At 44.6% G+C, this 18,533-nt stretch overlaps 1 protein-coding gene across 1 annotated transcript in view; it reads left to right on the top strand.

Moving 5' to 3' along the window:
• The window catches only part of GRIN2A (glutamate ionotropic receptor NMDA type subunit 2A), a 130,308-nt gene that overhangs the window by 103,928 nt on the left and 7,847 nt on the right, over nucleotides 1–18,533 (top strand). The window contains exon 10 of the mRNA XM_032460747.1: nucleotides 13,290–13,528. Coding sequence (XP_032316638.1) covers nucleotides 13,290–13,528 — 239 coding nt within the window. The remainder of the gene's footprint in view (nucleotides 1–13,289; nucleotides 13,529–18,533) is intronic.

The raw sequence follows: 18,533 nt of genomic DNA, 5'->3' as shown, positions 1-18,533 counted from the left end.
ACCATTTTGATGCCCCAGCAACCAAGTCACTTCGAGCCTCCTGTGACCTAAAAAGTAAGTCCAGGGCAAACTACTCATTTGGAAATGAAATGTTTTCAAAGAAATGCATCAATGCTAAGCAGAGATTAGCAATAATGGGCTTAACTGCTTCTTCATTGGCCTGTGACCAGATGGCACCATAAAAATGAGACTTGTTTATCTCCCTCCTAATTTTAACTGGAGACATTTGGAATAATAATGGAATGGTACTTACTGAAGAAATAGATAAAACCCATAAATATCCTGGAGAGCCATTGACTCTCCCCTCTCCGTGAAGGCTCTGAGGATTTTCATCTGTGTAAGTTCACAGTGAATTTCCCGATAGGTCTCTTGAGATGCGAGAGTTGCAGTATTTATTAGCAATCTGACACCAGGATTAGAACAAGGTCAGCAGTGCCAAATTTGTGCCTGACAAGCAGTGAATCGCTCAAGCCAGCGAAAGTCAAATGTTGAGAGAACCATCAGAGGTGAAATAAGACATAATGAATGGTTTGCTGGCAAGTCAAACACTGATGTCACAGACCCTCATGTCAGATTTATGGGGTGGATAAACAGTGGCCTCAAATCCCTCTCAGTCTATATTTTTTGAACACTTTGATTTGTAAAGGCAATGAAATGTATATGTATAAATTCACCCCAACCTACTGCCTTAACATAATTATTTTCAATTTATATATTACCTTCCAGTCCTTGTTAGTTGCAGACACATTTCTTTAAATAAGTATAATTACTGATTTCATGCACTTTTATACCCTCCTGTTTCCATGGTGATATATAATCTGGTCCTCACAATTATTTTAATTTTTGCATAAAATGTCATAATCATTATTAAACTGTAATTCATTACATTATTTTTCTAGTGTTAAACATTTTTTTGGCTAGTATAGATAGTGCTGGAATGAACATCTTTCTGCCTTTTTTTCTCCTTTGAATTGCTTATTTATAACAAACTCTTAGATATAGAATTTGCAGCATTAATGACTGTATATATTTCTAGGAGTCTTGATGTGTTGTGCCATATTAATGCCCAAAAGATGTGTTCCCATTGAAAACGCTTCTAATGATGAATAGATGGACCAGTTTTACAACAGCCTAGCAGCATGGAACATTATCGTCCATTTTGCTATTTTAGAAGGTGTAGTGGGCTAACTCACGGTTGCCTTAATTTGAATTCCTTTAAACATTGGTGGAAACAAATTTAAAAATGTGAGTTGTCTTCTCATCTTTTGGGGGCATTTAACTCTTCTTACATATGAATTTTAATGGCATTTTGTATATCTTAGTAATTTATTAAAACTTTGGTTGTGCCATTTCACACAAAAAACTCATAAATGTAGCTGCTTGGAGTGTAGTTAAGAACAAAGGCTTTGGGTTCAAATATAAGAACTGACCTTCACTAGCTCAATGACCTTGGGAAATTTACTTACCCTTTTTAAGGGCCGGTTTCCTCCTCTTTCAGTTGGGAATTATAATGGCACAAACCTCACCAATATAAATTGGTTTATACCCATCAAACTGTAGGTACCCACTAAGTATCACAGATCATAAATAACAATGATTAAATTAGGATTTAGTCTTGTTCATATCTATAGTTTTGTTTAATCATTTTATTTCCTTTTTTCATTGCTTAAATTAGGATTCTGCAAACTATGGCCCCCACTGGCCCATTGCCTGTCTTTATAAATAAAGTTTTATTGGAACACAGCCACATCCATTCATGCACTATGTGTTTTTATGGCTGCTTTCAAGCTACAAGGGCAGAGCTGAGTAGTTATGACAGAGGCCATATGGCTCGTAAAGCTGAAAATATTTACTGATTAGCCCTTTACATAAAGAAAAAGATTGATGACCTCTGGCTTAAGTTATAAAAGTAAAATGTGCTCTTTTTAAATAATTCCAACAATATGGAAGAATTTAACATAGCTCACGCTACTTCATTCTTTGAGATATTTTTCTTAGTTTAAAAAAAAAAGTTTGTATTTCTTAAAAAATGAGGTGGTTTTTTTTTTTCTGTTTGGAAAAACTCTCCATTTTCTAGTTATTCCCACTCTTGACCCCCAAAGTGGAAAAACACCTTACACCTCTGCTCTGCCACTCTTCTTTTTTCCCTTCTGTAAACTATAACATACAGTCAGCCTTGGTATCTGTGGGGAGTTGGTTCCGGGACCGCGTTGGATACCAAAATCCGCAGCTGTTCACGTCTCTTATATAAAACAGCATAGTATTTGCATATAACCTACACACATTCTCCTGTACACTTTAAATCATCTCTTGGTTACTTTTAATACCTAATACAATGTAAATGCTATGTAGATAGTTGTGGGTGCACTGCAAATCCAAGTTTTTCTTTTTGGAACTTTTTGGAATTTTTTTCCTGATGATTTTCAGTCTGTGGCAGCTCGAATCAGATGATGCGGATATAGAGGGCCAACTGTGCGTTCATTATATGGCGCAAATCTCATTGCCCAATTAATTTCTATGTAACTGTGTAGTTGCCAAACAGATTGAGGTCTAGAACTTGATCAGCACCATGGAAAGCTCCCTTATGGCCTCTTCCAGCCAATATCTCTCCCAGAGGTAACCACCATGCTTCCCTCCATGATAATGGATAGATTTTGCCTTCTTTTGAATTTCAAATTAATGGTGGAATCATACAACATATATTCATTTGTGTCTTTTATGACTGGATTCAAGTTACTGCATGTAACTAGAGCTTACTATTTTTTCATTACTATGAGATATTCCATTGTACAAATACACTGCAATTTATATATACACTTGCCATTGATGGGCATTTGTGTTATTTCTCATTTTTGTCTGCTTTGAACATACCTGCACATATTTTTAAATATATTTTATGTATTTAGTATTGCACTATATTTTATTTTGGCAGGAGTGGGGGAGGTAATTAGGTTAATTTGTTTTTAGAGGAGGTACTAGGGATTGAACCCAGGACCTCATGCATGCTCAGCATGTGCTCTACCACTTGAGCTACACCCTCCCCCCTATTTGCGCATATTTTTGGTGCTTGTAGGCACTCACTTGTTGGAGGATATACCCAGGAATGAAATCACTGGGCCATGGGGTGTGCAACTACTCCGCTTCAGTACTCCCTTCCAAACAGTATTCAGAAGAAGTACAATTTACATTCCCACCAGCAGTGCAGGTGGTTCCTCTAACTTCTGAGTGCTCCGTTTCTACCTTTCATGAGAGAGGTAAAGCTGACGTGTGTAACTGAACTCTTGGTGGGTTCCTCGGCGGCTGTGTGGTTGGATGTTCTTGTTTGATCACAGCCAATAGTTTAGAGATCCGGATTCCTTTCTCAGCTCTTTACTGTGACCTAGGCTGCATCCTTAGCAGAATGGGGGGAGAGGACGGCTGTGTCTGCCCCACACACCCTCCTGGGTCAGAATCTGAACCTGAGTCCTCTCCTACCCCCACAGGCTCTCCCATTCATCCCTGGCCACGTGCTCGCCCCCTTCTGGTACTCAGACTTGGGATACGGGTGGGGAGGCAAAAGGACCACCTCCTTCCCTAACAGGGAGGGAGGCTGTCATCAAAGCGAGATCCTTGAGGTCCTAACCCAGCCCTCCACATCACCCTCCCACTCTCCAAAGAAAGAGAAACTGGGTCTTCTGCTCTGGTTATGGACAGCTCTGACCACAGGCCCAGGGCCTTCCTGTAAAGGCTCCATTTCTCCCTCCTCTTTCCTCCCTCTATGCCTCCCTCCTTCCTCTACCCTTTCCTTTCCTTTTCACTCTCTCCTTCACTTCTCCTTCAAGCCACAGCCAAGTCCTGAGTGCCCACTAAGCCCCCTGCACCGTCCTAGCATTGGGAAATGCCGAGCAATTGGACAATGGGTGTGACCCTTTTGCTTAAGAACTTTACCATCTCAGAGAGCCTGTTGACAACACTTCAGTGAAAAAGGAACTGAAAAGCAGTGATGTCATGTTACTTGCTGAAAGAAAGAAGACATTTCTTGGCATGGGTTGTGGGATTATTGCTATCTTTTTCTCTTTTTTTTCCCTGCATTTACAACCTTTTAAAACACAAGAATCTCTGTGATATTAAAAAGTCCTCGCACTCTTACACAATGAGTCATAGGATCTTGAGGACTATTGATTGAGAAAATGTGCAATGTCAAAAAGTTACTGTGAATTCATTTAAGCTCACAAATGCATATGCCTTTTCAGTTGTCACAACTTGACCACCGATATGTGTGTGATGCAAATTGATGAAGCCAACCCCAGAAGTGCTTGGTATACACAGGATTTCCTGGGCTTCTTGCAGTTTTTCTGCAGTCTTACTCCAGAGAATTATTTCTCACCAACTCCACCCTCTAATGGAAAATTGTGACCAAGCACATTGTTTGAGCGTTTGATGGAGTTGCCCAATCCTCTCTCCTTGTTTTCCTTTTTCTTCTTCAAGAGACACAGGTTGGGGACCTGTGTGCATAAAATTCCCCAGTTCCAACTTGCACAGTTGATCATGTGGCCTATGAAGTCCCAGCCAGATGGTGACAAGCAGCAATGAATCCTACAACACTTGAGCTCCATCCGCAGAGCAGAGACCTCAGTTGGAAGGTGCTGGTAAAACATTTATGCCAAAGACAGCCTGTCTCTGCATCTAATGGGATACATTTAAGCCTAGCCCTATTTTTATTTTGGTTTTGTGACTTCTCAGCATTATACAGAAATGGAATATTCTGACATTTAAATAGGGAGATTTATCTTCCAAATTCAGTCTATTTGTATTCAGAAGCTTGTACCATTCCTCTCCTTCCCCCTCCCCACCCCGCAAAGGTACTTTTTTTCTCTCCAGCAAATTGTTCAAACTGGAGATCATGGACACAGAAGTCCTAGGCTCCAGAATGCTATTATTTCCAGATCCAAGGTCACCTGGCTTTCGGTCAAGAGTGTGGAATCGGTGAAGCCAAGGCCCCACAGTCAGTGATCAGATGGTCTGGCTGACCTGACTCTGTTCCAAAGCCACAGACTATATCCCTGATCTGACCAGCAGCTTCCTTCCAGAGCAACTGGTAAGGAAAGGCCTTGGCCTCAACACTGCAGCCCCCAGGCCGTCCTCACTCCTGGGACTGCAGTTCTGAGCTCACAGAGACCAAATCTGTTCTCGCAGAGAGCACTAGCCTGCCGACAAGGGTGCCCTAGATTTTCTACAAAGAAAGTTGTTCTGTTCCTTTGCCATTTCCAATTCCATTCGGGCTTCTGAGAAATCCAGAGTGGCCAGTCCCTGGGCAAGACATGAAACAGAGTTGAAATGGGGTCACTTTCCCTGTTGGGGTTCACAGCAAACCCTGAAGGGACCAGCAGCAGCCTCCCCCTGACGTCATTAGGCTCTGGATGGAAGGCGGTTCTCTGTGGGGAACCGCCGGCCTCTGTCACTGGGATCTGTGATTGGAACTTACTTGCCCTTGATTTTGGGGTTTCAGAAACTTTTCCTGACCCCTTTGCCTGGAGTTTCACAGATTCCTTCCTATCCTGGGTTCTTGCTGATCCTCAGATCATGGAACCAGAAGCTGATCAAGGAGAGGAGCCTTGTGTCATCGACAGTTTTGTGGGCCCCCTACAATGTGCCGAGCCCCGTGCCGGGGACTGGGGACACAGGAACGGTAAGACAAGACCCCCATCCTTGATAAACTCACCTCCCAGTGGGGAGAACTTAGAAGCAAGTGGCTACTCTATTCCAGTGTGACAGATTCTCTGCTGATATCCAGGATGTCATGGAAGGAGAAACCAGTCTCACACTAACCTCCCTGTGCGTTTAGGGGAGACCTCCTGGAGATGGAGACCTCTGAACTGCACCCCAAAGACAGCCATTGCCAAGCTTTCAGCATGATACCATGCTACTGGAGATCCAGAGTAAATTGTTAAAGGTGGCAGTGACACTGATGACAGTTTACAATGGACCCTCATCAGCAGTTTCTTGCAAATAGGTTTCTCCCAGTCACTATATCTCCTGGGAACAGGAGACTTTAGTCTACACCTACTGCCTGCCTCTGAGACCAGGGCAGGACTGGGGTAGAACCTACTGGTGACCTTCATGCACACTATATAGCACCGTTGTTCAAACTGACCATTGCCCCACCCATCTGTCAGAGCCGACCTTATGTGTGGTGTCTGATCACTGACCAGGATGACAGAAACTTGGACAGCAAGTGAAGAACTGGGGGTCCACCAAGCATGCAGCTGGTCTCATCGACAGCCCCCTGCTCCCAGGATACCTCAAACTCTTTAGCACGAGAGCAGAGTCCTTTGCCATCTGGCTTCTGCCCTTCAGGCCCCTCCTTTGATCACTTCTTTGTTCTCTTGAAGTTTGAACCATTCTCTGATCTCAGAACACTCCATGCTTCTTGCTGCCTCCAGCCCTATGCAAATCCAGTCATCTCATTTTGCATGACTGTCTCTCCCACAGGACTGTCTCTCCCACAGGACTCTGAGCTGGTAGAGTCCAAAGACTGTGTGCTATTCATCTCTGTGAAAATACAGAGATGCTGACCTCGGGCTCAGTGCTTTAGAAATGTTCTTTTTTCAATGAATGAATGAATGAGTGAATGAATGAGTGAGGGAGGGAGTCAGGCACAACAACCAAATGAAGTCCTCAGAGCCCCGAAAAGCATTCTCTTCCTTCACTAGAAATGAAGCAGAACATTAAACCCAACTTCTCAAAACCACACACCATTTCTGTACCACCACTGCCTGGGGTCAGGTGCTTTGGCCAGAAACCAAGGGGAGAAAAACGTATGTAGATGTGTGCCTGCAAGGTTTTATGTGTGGGATGATTTTAGAAGGTTTATTTTAGTACATTCTAGGGCCCTGGACAAAGCCTAAAGGGTACAGGTTCAAAATGGACTTTCTACAAAGTCCTCAGGGGAGAAGCTCTGAGGCGGTCTGAAGGCTAGTCACATTGCAGGCTATAAAATCCTTTCCCGGAGCAATCCCCTTAGCACTCAGACAGCCTCTCAGAATAGGATGAAATCTAATCTGAAAGGCAGCTGCAGTCCCTCTGGAAGTGCAGGGAGTGAGTCTAAGGATGGAGAAGGAACGGATTTCTCTTGACTTTGGACACAGCGGATTCTTATTGGAGGGCTCAGCCTTCTCTCTGGACGTGCATTCTTGGAATCGTAGACTCCATGAATTGGAAGAGCACAGGAAGGGGTATGTGGTCCATCTCCCCTCCCCCGCCCAGCTTCCCTGACTTAAGGTAGGAAATAATGATGTCTCCAGTGATTCTTACAAAGTAATTAGTGTGTGCCTGCAGCCTCGCTTAATTCCAAAAAAAACTCCTATGAGGTTAATACTGTTGCACTGCATTCAGTAGATATTAGAACTGACCTCAGAGAGACTGAACAAGTTCCTTAACCTCTCTGTGCCTCATCTGTAAAATGGGTGTGATAATGGCACTGGCCACATTAAGCTGATAAGAGGGCTTCATGGGTGAATTCTTGAAAACTCTAGTGTCTGAAGCAGAATAGAATTTATGTAACTTCGATAAATAAAAGAATAGAAAAATAGACAAAAGAATGGATGAGTGGATGGATAGATAAGTAGGGTATCTGAATCAAGATCAAGCGGGCAGTTAAGTGTGGAAGGCAGGAGCTGACTGCAGGCAGTCTGACTCAAATGCCGCCTCCTGCGGCCATCTAGACCTTATAGAACGATTCCACTGGCACCCTAAGCCCTTCAGGGAAGGGTGCTCCCTTTTGTAGTTTATTCTAGTGTTTTACCTGAAACATTCCTTCTTGTGATTTCTTGGATGTTGTCTACTGGAATTTTTACTTACTCTTTTTTGCAAATCTGAGTCCCATGGCTTCTGCCTTGCGAGCAGATGGATAATGCAAGAAGGGCCCGCGCTGTCTGTGTCCCTTCCGCACCTTTGGTCTGCCCCCTCCCCCGTACATTTCATGCAGCCTCGTGCAGCATCATCTAAGCAGCTGATAGAAGCAAGTCTCAGACACAGCATAACTCGTCTGTTCCCATTTAGATTTTATATCTTTCTGGCCCCTGCCTTTTGAAGCACCACCACTCTGCTTTTTAACTAGCAACATTGGGAAGGGAGAAAACTCTGATGCCCTGCTCTCTATGCAGGACTTCACAGCCTTCCTTTGGGTGGTATGCAGAACTCAGAGACCAGATACACGTGGCTGGCAATGTCTTCTCCCCTGAAGCAGATATAGGAGGAACTTTTGAACAGACATGACTTCCGTGGATGCAAAGGCATTTTCAAGTGCACATGAGCTTCTGGTCATTAGAGGTATAAACAGAGAGGGAGAGATCTTTCAGCATTATGCAGGACCAGCTCTCTCAGGTGCGAGAAGAAGACAGCACAGCCCTGGCTGCAAACCCAAAGCTGTCCAGGCTCCCTCGGCTTCCCAGAGAACCTTTAGCTTTTGTCTTCCCAGCAAGAGTAAGTCTGCTTCAGGAAAGACGTTTAATTGTCCCCTTTACTGGTTCCAGCTCCTAAGATCACATTGACAAAGATCATGGCCTGTTTGTAATGGGAGAAACTGACATGGAATGAACATTATTCCAAACGACATTTGCTGCTTAACCCTAGCTAAAGACGTTCATACTTCTCAGCCTTTTACGCTCAAGCCCTCTGCAAGTTCCCTTTTGCTCTGCATTTCCTCTATTTATGCGGCAGAAAAACTCACCCAACAGATCTGACCATTTTCTGCAATGCTGCCCGATTTAAGCCTGGAGATGTAAGGAAAGAAACAGAAACAGAAAATATAGATCCAATGCTTACTACATGCCGCAGGCCCTGAGAAATATCAAAATCATGAAACATAGTCCCTGATCTCCCGCAAGGAAATTACAATATGCTTGAGTAAATTAAAAACGAAATTAGAAAGCATTTGAACTACAGTTCAGTGCCCAAGTAGGAGAAGGCCACAAGGCAGGAAATGAATGACCAGGAAATGATTGGAACAGGTTGTAACTGGTATTGAGAAATGTGCGTTTGTTCTCCTTTCGGGATGTGGGTCTGGTTTACCAAGTTGACCTACTTCAGAGAAAGATGTTTGGGCAAAGGGCAGAGGAAAAAAAATCCTTGTATTTACATCCTGAAAAGGATCAAAATGATGTTACTTCTAGTGAGACTGACCCTGTTACAGGCATACAAAGCTGGCTGTCTTTGGGACAACACCAAAAGTAAGACGTGCTGGGAATTTGGCAAATCATGGTGAGAAGACCCGTTTTTGAGACCTCGCCAACTCCAAAAGGAGGGAGAAAGTCAACAGCACGTAGTATTTTCGAAGGGATGGCATTGATGTTTGGGGGACAGGAGGAAGCAATAATGCAAATCTTAAAGTACATGGTGGGCAGAGGACTTTGGACGAGTTAATGGTGGTGTTGGGTGGGTAGTGAGATAAAATTACCGAGTGTCGCATGACATTTGTGACTGTGTGAAAGCACTGAAGGCTGTTGAAAGGAAAGGAATTGAAATCAAGATATCCCTTCTCATCTCTCTGCTTGTACTAGCACCCTTCCTTGTGGGTGAAGAATTTATAAGAGGATGTGATTTCTATTTTTTTCCTCCATAATCATGTACACTTTTAAAAAATTGTGATTAAAAAAGTTATACATGTATATATGGCGGTGGTACAATGGAAAACTAGACTGTGGGACCCCTTCATGCTACAAACACATACAAATACAGGATTATAGGCGTGTATGCACACACGTGCATGCACAACGCACAACCAAGAAATCCTTAGGTGCCAGAAACAGAGGGGACTGGGATATTCTCGTGGTGTGTTTCAGCTGAGGTTCCTATGGGAATGGAGGCAGTAGGGCTGGAGCCTGGGGCTTTAACATCCACATGGGGCCCCTAAACTGTGCAAGGAGAGAGGAAAATGATACCACTGCATAAATCTGCTGTAGATAGTCAATGAGGACATGAAAAGGAGATTAGAAAAATCTGTCCATCAACACAAAGGAAGTATAAGGAGCTTGCCGTTCATTTGAAGCTGAGTGGGAAATTAAAACCCAAATGAGCATGGAGGTCTAAACGTATATTACTTAAATGGTGCAGTAATGATAGTAAAATTTATTTTATACAAAAACTGGTACATTGAAAGCCCCTGGAGCCATGGCAGAAATAAGCCCAGAACCTCTCTGTAGGGACGTTTCTGTAGCTCAGTATGCTTGGGAGTTCCAGGAGGTTTGGGGGGGGCAAATAGCTCTGCTGAAGATTAGCTCATAATCAAAAGTTACAAATATCACAAGGAAGTGATCCACCATGAGAGTCAGCACACGCAGCAAACAGAAGAATGAGAATCCCAAGAAATAAGATAGCAGGGAGAGGGTGCAGGGCTGAGAGTAATCAGAGAGACTGGAGGTTTGAAATTATTAAATGTATAAAAGTTTTAAAAATTAGAAGAGTGTAATGATTTATGATTTTAAAAAAAGTAGAATTTTAAAAGAGCCAGATGAATGTCACAATTAAAATAGATTAAAAATTAAAACATAAAGCCAAATATTACTAATGAAGGAATAAATGAGCTGGAAAATAGATCTGTGGGACTCATATAACTACAGGGCAGAACAATAAAGGAATGGAAAATATGAAAACAAGGTTAATAACCTAGAGGATAGAATGAGAAGGTCTAGAATATTTTTAACAAAATTTTCAGAAGGAAAAAACAAGACAGGATTATCATGTGTCATTAGGGAAATGAAAACAACGTGATACCAGTACACACCTGATTGGAATGGTCAAAATCCAAAGCACTGACCACACTAACCAGTGCTGGTGAGGCTGTGTCATGTGAACAGGAACCTCGTTCTTTGCTGGTGAAAATGTAAAATGGTACAGTCACTTTGGAAGACTGTTGGCATGTTCCTACAGGTTAAACACAGGCTTATCACACAATCCAGCAATGATGCCCCTAGGTGCTTGCCCAAATGAGCCAAAAACTTACATCTGCACAAAAACCTGCACATGAATGTTTATAGAAGCTTTAGTCATAATTACCCCATGGTGGAAGCAACCGTGCTGTCCTTCAATAGGTGAATGGGTAAACAAAACACACATCCATGCAATGGAATATGGTTCAGTGATAAAAGGAAAAGATCTAGCAAGCCATGGAAAAATACAGAGGAACCTTAAATGCATCTTGTTAAGAGAAAGTAGTCTGAATAGGCTATAGACTATATGTTCCCAGCTATATGATGTTCTGGAAAAGGCAAAACTATAGAGACAGTTAAAAGGTCAGTGGTCGCCAGGGGTTGGCATGCAGGGTGGGGAGGAATAAAGAGTTGGAGCACGGGGGATTTTTAGGGCAGTGAAACTATTCTGTATGATACTGTAACGGTGGACACATGACATTAAGCATTGGCAAAACGCTGCACAGGACTGTACAGCACAAAGATTGAACCCTAATGTCAACGATGGGCTTTAGTTAATAATAATGTCTTTGGTTCATAAATTATAAAAATATACCACACCAATGCCAGATGTTAGTAGGGAAAACTAAGGGATACGGGAAGAGGGAGTATATGGGAACTCTCTGTACTTTCTGCTCAGTTTTTCTCTAAATCTAAAACTATTCTAAAAAATGAAGTCTATTAATTTAATAAGATGAGGAGAGTTAATAGTCAAAGCAACAATGGGTGAAACTTTTCCAGAATTAAAGTTACGAGTTATCAGGTTGAAAAAAGTCACACTGAGTCCAGAGAAGAACAAACCTAGGTGGGGTCCACACCTAGATCCCACACCAGAGACAAAATGAAATTCTCAAAAGCGATTAGAAAAAAAATAGATTGCACAGTAATGGCAAATAGATTATGAGCTGACTTCTCAACAATTACAATCTAGATCGGAAGGACACTTAATCACATCTTCAAAAGGTCAAGGAAAAATAATTGTCACCTTAAATTTCTATGTCCAGCCAAATCATTCAAGAGTGACAACAAATCAAAAGAAATACACACAAATTTCACATAACTGAAAAAAGAGAGCAGTGTGAAAGCAATAATTATGATTAATCTCTTCAAAAGAAAATCAAACATCTTGAGTATAGTTGAAGTATAGTTGGAGTACAATGTTATATTCGTTTAAGGTGTACAACATTGAGATTCAATACTTTTATAGATCACACTCTGCTTAAAGTTACTACAAAATAATGTCTGTATTTCCCTGTGATGTGCAGTATAGCCTTGTTTTCATATATTTTATACATAGTGGTTTCTATCTCTTAATCCCATACCTCTATCCTTTATATCATCTTAGAGATTATATGTGTGTACAGTGTAGTCACACTATTCATTTAACGTTATCTGCATTTTTCTTGATTTTCACTGTTCTTGAAGGATAATTGTTAAAGGCTGAATCATACTCTTAAGTGCTGTAGTTCAGTGAATTGCTAGACAGCATAATTGCTAGACATTTAGACCAAAGAATTTCCTCTTAAATGGCAACTGGATAGAATGCATGTAAAAGAGAGACAAAATAACACCAACCATGCCTACTTTTTTTTCCCCATTGAAAATCCACCTGCTTCTTTAATTGCCTGCCGAAGTGGGGAGGTATTTAGTTTGCAAGGGGCCATTCGGAGCCAATGGGGACATTTCTTTCCAATGAACACTTTGTGCCCTAAGTGCACTGTTTGAGGTGACTTTTAGGAGTAATCCTGAATGTTCTAAAGGAAGAGGAAAGAAGCAGCTAGTATATTTGAAAACGACCGTGTACCAGGCACTTTGCTAGGCACTTCCTTCACAACGGCTCTTACTTAGGAGAACTCAGCATGAGCCAGGCACTGCATTTAGGAATTGTGCATGTGTCCTCCCTAGAACTCAGGGAAGTATACACTATCATTATACCCATTTCACAGACTGGGTAACTGTGGCTCTGAAGTCACACAGCTAGTAAATGATGAAGTCATAATTGGAATGTGAGTCTTTCTAAATAACCTGCTGCCAGTTTATCCCGTGTCCAGTTCTAGGCTTGGGTAGATGTTGGGGGTGGGGATAGAGGAAAGCAGGGTGGGAAGAACATAATAATTATGACCAAAAAAAGAAAACCAGGGATGTGCCAACTTCTCCCTACCCATGATCTCATCTCATCCTCCGATCCTGCGTAATACTGTTATCCTCATCTTCACCCAGCAAGGGAGTGCACGCAGACCAGTCCACTTGCCTCGAGGTGGCACCGAACACAGGGGCATCCGCCTCCCCCCCCCCCGTGCCTGCCCCGCCCCTCACTGCCTGTGGCTCTTGTCTCCTGTCCAGGTGAGATGGAGGAGCTGGAGACCCTGTGGCTCACCGGGATCTGCCACAACGAGAAGAACGAGGTGATGAGCAGCCAGCTGGACGTTGACAACATGGCGGGCGTCTTCTACATGCTGGCGGCCGCCATGGCCCTCAGCCTCATCACCTTCATCTGGGAGCACCTCTTCTACTGGAAGCTGCGCTTCTGCTTCACGGGCGTGTGCTCCGACCGGCCAGGCCTGCTCTTCTCCATCAGCAGGGTCAGTACCCCGGGCAGACGCTTCCCTCTGTGGCGTGCAGGTCCAGAAAAGCATGGGGCTCTCAGAGAGTCAGGGATTCTTGACTCCTGGAGGGGGGAAAGGGGCTGCACATCCTCCCCTCACTCCTCACCCCTTCCTGGACTTGTTGGAAGGGCAGCCAGATTCTGTGTGTTCCTAAGCCAGATGACTGTGCGAGCCAGAGAGGGAGGGGGGATGGGTAAGGCAGACCGGGCGGGAGGGAAGTAGCACAGGTGAAATGAAAACCAGCAGCTGAACCTGGGTGTCAAGGGAACGGTGGAGGATGCTGAGGACCGTGACGCATTGCGTAATACCCTCCACACCTAAAGGGGGCAGCCGTCCTCAGCTCCTGCTGAGTATCCTCTTAGAGGGGTGCCGGCATAAAGACTGCAGGGCATGCAGTCTTATCAGGTCCTACAGTTTGCAAAAGAGAAATTGGTCACCTGGTTATATATGAAACCTTTCCATTTTTAAATATTCGTAACTAATTCCATTGAAAAACAGAAAAACATCAAAACACCATCTGGGCCAAACACAGCCAGTCTGTGGCCTCCCTCACAAGCCCCCAGATTTGCTACACACCATTACAATTCCTGTGCAGGAGGTCACGATGTTTGCATGCGTTCCAACAGACCACATGTGACAAAACGGAACCTACATGCAAAGCCATGTTGTGTGTGTGTGTGTGTGTGTGTGCATCTACCAAATCACAGGAGCGTGTGTGATGCAACAGAGCCTGCAGTGAAACACGGGCAGGTACTGATGCTGACCCAGGTCGCAGATGGCGGAATCAAAGGGCTGAGATGAGAGGAAGTACCCAAAGCCGCGTGGCCTTGGTGGCACCAGGATTTGACTCTAGGTGTAGTTAAATCCGGAGGCTACCCTCTTACACAAGCAACAGACATCGAGTACAGGCAACACGAGTGATGTGATACAGATGGGGCCACACAACGTGCATGTGCACACGACTCATGTCATATGTGTTTACCTGTTCAAAGCAAGCGAGTCCCTTTCTTGCATCACAATAAAAGCACATACATACATATCATTCACTCATCTTCTAACACAGTAAACATTACCTGTCTACTTGTCAATCAGTCAGTCAGTCATCTATCCATCCATCCATCCATCCGTCCCTCTATCCATTTATCTACCCATTTCTCCCATTTACTCACCCTAGAATTTTTTTACTCTTAAAAAAAGTCTTCCCTACTTCTCATTTACTTTTCTTTTTTTTTTTTTTTTTTTGCTTTTCCCCCCTCTAATGGAGGTGCTGGGGATCGAACCCATGACCTCATGCATGTTAAGCATGTGCTCTACCACTGAGCTCTGCTCCCCCTAATTTTTTTTACACTGGAAAGAGTTTAATGAATTAGGATTTGAAATATTATGAAAAATATTTGGTTAGTAACACCTAGCTTTATATGCCAATGTTTACTGGGAAGACAGAATAATCATTTAAAAAGGAATTTGTGCATTCTTGGCATTTGGTGGTGGTAAGAGATCCAGAAGGTACTCCTGGGCTTAGTCAGGAGGGTTTATTTTCTCCGTTCAGGGGCACTCTAAACCTGGGTTCTATGCAAATCCTTATTTCCTAATTAGTTTGATGGCGTCTAAACACGCAGATTGCTTAAAATTAACATGCATGCGTATAGGTAGGTATTAAGCCAACTTGAAGCTAATTCTCCCCGCCAGTTACTAAAGGCTTTCCGTACCCAAATGATTCTGGGATTACCATGAGCAAACACACAGTGTTGCCTTTCCTGGTAAATCCTGCTTGCTTCGGGAAGAGCATTTCCTCTGTCTGAGATACCATTAGGGACTGTCATTATGAGAAATGGACTAAACCCCTCACTCTGGTTCCAAGCATCCTGCAGGGCGGGAGTGCAGGGGGACCTGGTCGCAGCATCGCTGTGTCGTGCCTCGACAAGCTGGACCTCGCACTTCTGTCTCCCCTTCCCTAGGGGAGAGAGGACCCTCATGTCCCATGGGAGCACTGCAGGGACTTCTGTGCCCTTTGGGAACCCCCGGCCACCATCACTCCTATATCCTTAAAGGCTGCAGGAAGCCCTACTTGAGCACTGGCCCCTCCTTTCTCCCCAGATAGTATTTGTTTGTGAAGTAAGTGCAGCCTGATACGTGTGCGGAGGAAGACCTCATACTTAATACACTTTCCCATTCTCTTATTTATTAGGGGAACTCAGAATGGTTTGAGCCCTGATCTTGTGCATAGTAGGGCTTCTGTCTTGCTAAAAAATGTGCCCCCCTTTCTGGTCAAGGGCCACCACATGCCTCTGCAGCTTGTCTTATGTGCACATCACACGTGGGCCACCTTCCATGAGTACTTACACAGCACAGAGGACACACAAAACTGAAGTGTCTGCATTGTGCACACACAACCATTTTCTTGCACAAAAGTTTCAGTGGGAAATCCCCAAGCAGAGAATCTACTTTCATACAAATGCAAGATCCCAAGGACACAATGAATTTTGCCTGGCGTGGGAAGAAGGGCCTGGGCCAGGGATGTTTCTCTGATCCTCACAAACCCCTGTGAGGGTGATATGATCACACCCATCCTTTGGATGGAGAATCTGAGGCCCAGAAGGTTAGAATGGGACCCTTTTGGCTTCACCTTATGTTTCCTTGAAACAATAGGACACTTCTCTGTTTCAGAGAGCCAGGATCTCTGGCAAAAAAAAAAAAAAAAAAAAGGCATAAAAGGGGGAACTTATGTTTATGCCGGGCTGAGTCTCATACTTTAATTTCAGTGTTTAAGTTCTTTGTCTAAGGGATGTTGGTCCAGGATGCTCTGAAACTCCCTCCTATCTCAAGGCAGATTTTTCTGCACATAAGGCAGGTCTCTTCCTGCCCAGTTCTCCTGTTAGCACATTGAACATCCAGCCATGAGCCCTAAAGCTATGGCCACGTAGCAGGCACACGCAGCCCACCTCATGGGCTCAGCGTCCCTCGGGAAGCTCCTGAATAATGAGACACAAATACAAGCCTGAGACACCTGCCCTCCTGGCACAGCCAAGGCTGGAGGCTGGAGCTCAGAGGCATTTATCTGACATTAGAACCAAGCTTCTCCTGCAGCTGTGGCCTTGGTCTGTTGCGATTGACAAACATCCCTCTGTGGGGCACTCTTAACTTTTGTTTTGTCTCCAAAATGCTGTCCCTCTCATGTTGAAAAAAACTATTCACTGCCACCAACAAAAAGAACCACTCAGTTGTCTCCTGAGACATGAGGAATGGGAGACGTAGCAAAGCCAGAGAGCAGGGAGACGGAGACCGTGCCACCTTCCCCATGTGCTCAGAGGAGAGTGTGGTAACCACCATCAGGACCCATAGATAGAAGTCAGATCCCTCCTTCATCCGTCCAGGCTGCTGCTGTAACAAAAGACCACAGGCCAGGTGGCTTTATCGACAACAGAAATGAATGGCACGTAGTTCTGGAGGCCGGAAGTCCGAGATCAGGGAGGCAGCGTGGTCGGGGGAGGACCCTCTTCCGGCTCGCAGCCTCTCCTTGTGTGGAGGAGATGAGGGAGCCCTGTAGGGTCTCTTTTATGAGAGCACTCATCCCATTCATGCGGGCTGCTTGGACCTCACCACCTTGGACCTCACGGCCTAAGCAGCTCACTACTGCTAATTCCATCACCTTTGGGGGCTGGGGTCACAACATACGAATTGGGGGTGGGTGGAGACAGAAACATGTGGACCATAGCAGACACTTCGGGGATCAGGCCCAGGCGGTAAGGAACCAACAGTGGAGCTCAGGCCCCATCGAGAATGTTCTGAGAGGTCAGAGCCCCTCTGGGATGAGGGTGGGAGGGGAGCAGAGCAAATTGGAACAGCACGTCGAGTTGTCAAGGCTAATTTCTTCCCAGCCCGCTGTGGGGCCGAGAGGGCATCTCATTTCCACGACTCATGAAAGGAAACTGGAATCTATGAATAATAGAGGGGAGAAAAGAGAGAGAGAGACCTCTGCAGGGAAGAACGGAGCTCCGGCCCAGGAACGTGGCTCCCCAGGGAGGGTCTGGCCAGCTTATCTAACCAGAAAGCTGCAGTACATTTTCAGTAGCAAAGAGTAGCATGCATTTCCTCCAGCATCAACCAAATGGGCACTGTGAGCTTGTGCTAGTGAAAAAGGAGAGAGAGGGGAGGGGACGAGTGAGAAGGGCACATCGGGGTGACCGAGCAGCTCTCCCGCTCATGTTTGCGAAGCCTGTTCTGCGTAGGGTGCATTGCTTGCATTCTCAAATCTCACCCTCACATCCACCTTAAAGTGTAGGATTCCCATTTTACAGATGTGGAACTTGAGGCTCAAAGAGGGTGTAGTGGCTTATCCAAAGTCACAGAGCTAATAAAGGATGGAAGTGTGTTCATTTCCAGTGGGTTCCAGGTGTCTGGCTCTTCCCATCCTTCTGTAATATGCACCCCACCTCCTCATCAGCCCAGCTGGAAGGTGAGTCAGCTTAGCTGGAGAACGCTGTCATCCAGACCATCCAAAACGGGGGTACGGGCTGGGTCCCTCACGTTGACTCCTTCCCAAGGCTCCCCCAGGCAGGTCAGTACCTGGGAACTGCCTTAGGTGTGTCCTGTGAGTCCCAGGGGAAACCAGGGATGAGGAAAAGCAGTCAGCAGCCATCGTCCCAGCTCCTGACACATAGCTCGGCAGCCCGACCACTTCTGTGGGCCTCCTGCAAATACAGACACAACCAGCTCAGCCGGGCAGGCGGGAGCACACTGCTCTGACGGCGAAGGGTGGAGGGAAGGTCTCAAAATCTCTTTAATAAGGGGGTCTCATTAAAACCAAGTTGCAAAGTTAGAAAAACCATTTAAGGACTAATGTTTCCATAGTACTAACAGTAGGAAGACAAGGCACCGATCATGGCTGATTCAGACACGTAGGAGACACACTGAGTTTTACCCATGGTAGCAGAAGCCCTCTCGGTCACGGTAGGAGATTATTACATTACTAAACTGGGCA

The sequence above is a fragment of the Camelus ferus genome, chromosome 18, assembly GCF_009834535.1.
Source record: "Camelus ferus isolate YT-003-E chromosome 18, BCGSAC_Cfer_1.0, whole genome shotgun sequence".
Lineage (NCBI taxonomy): Eukaryota > Metazoa > Chordata > Mammalia > Artiodactyla > Camelidae > Camelus > Camelus ferus.
Note: the sequence above shows the minus strand (reverse complement) of the source record. Positions and strands in the feature narration are given on the sequence as shown.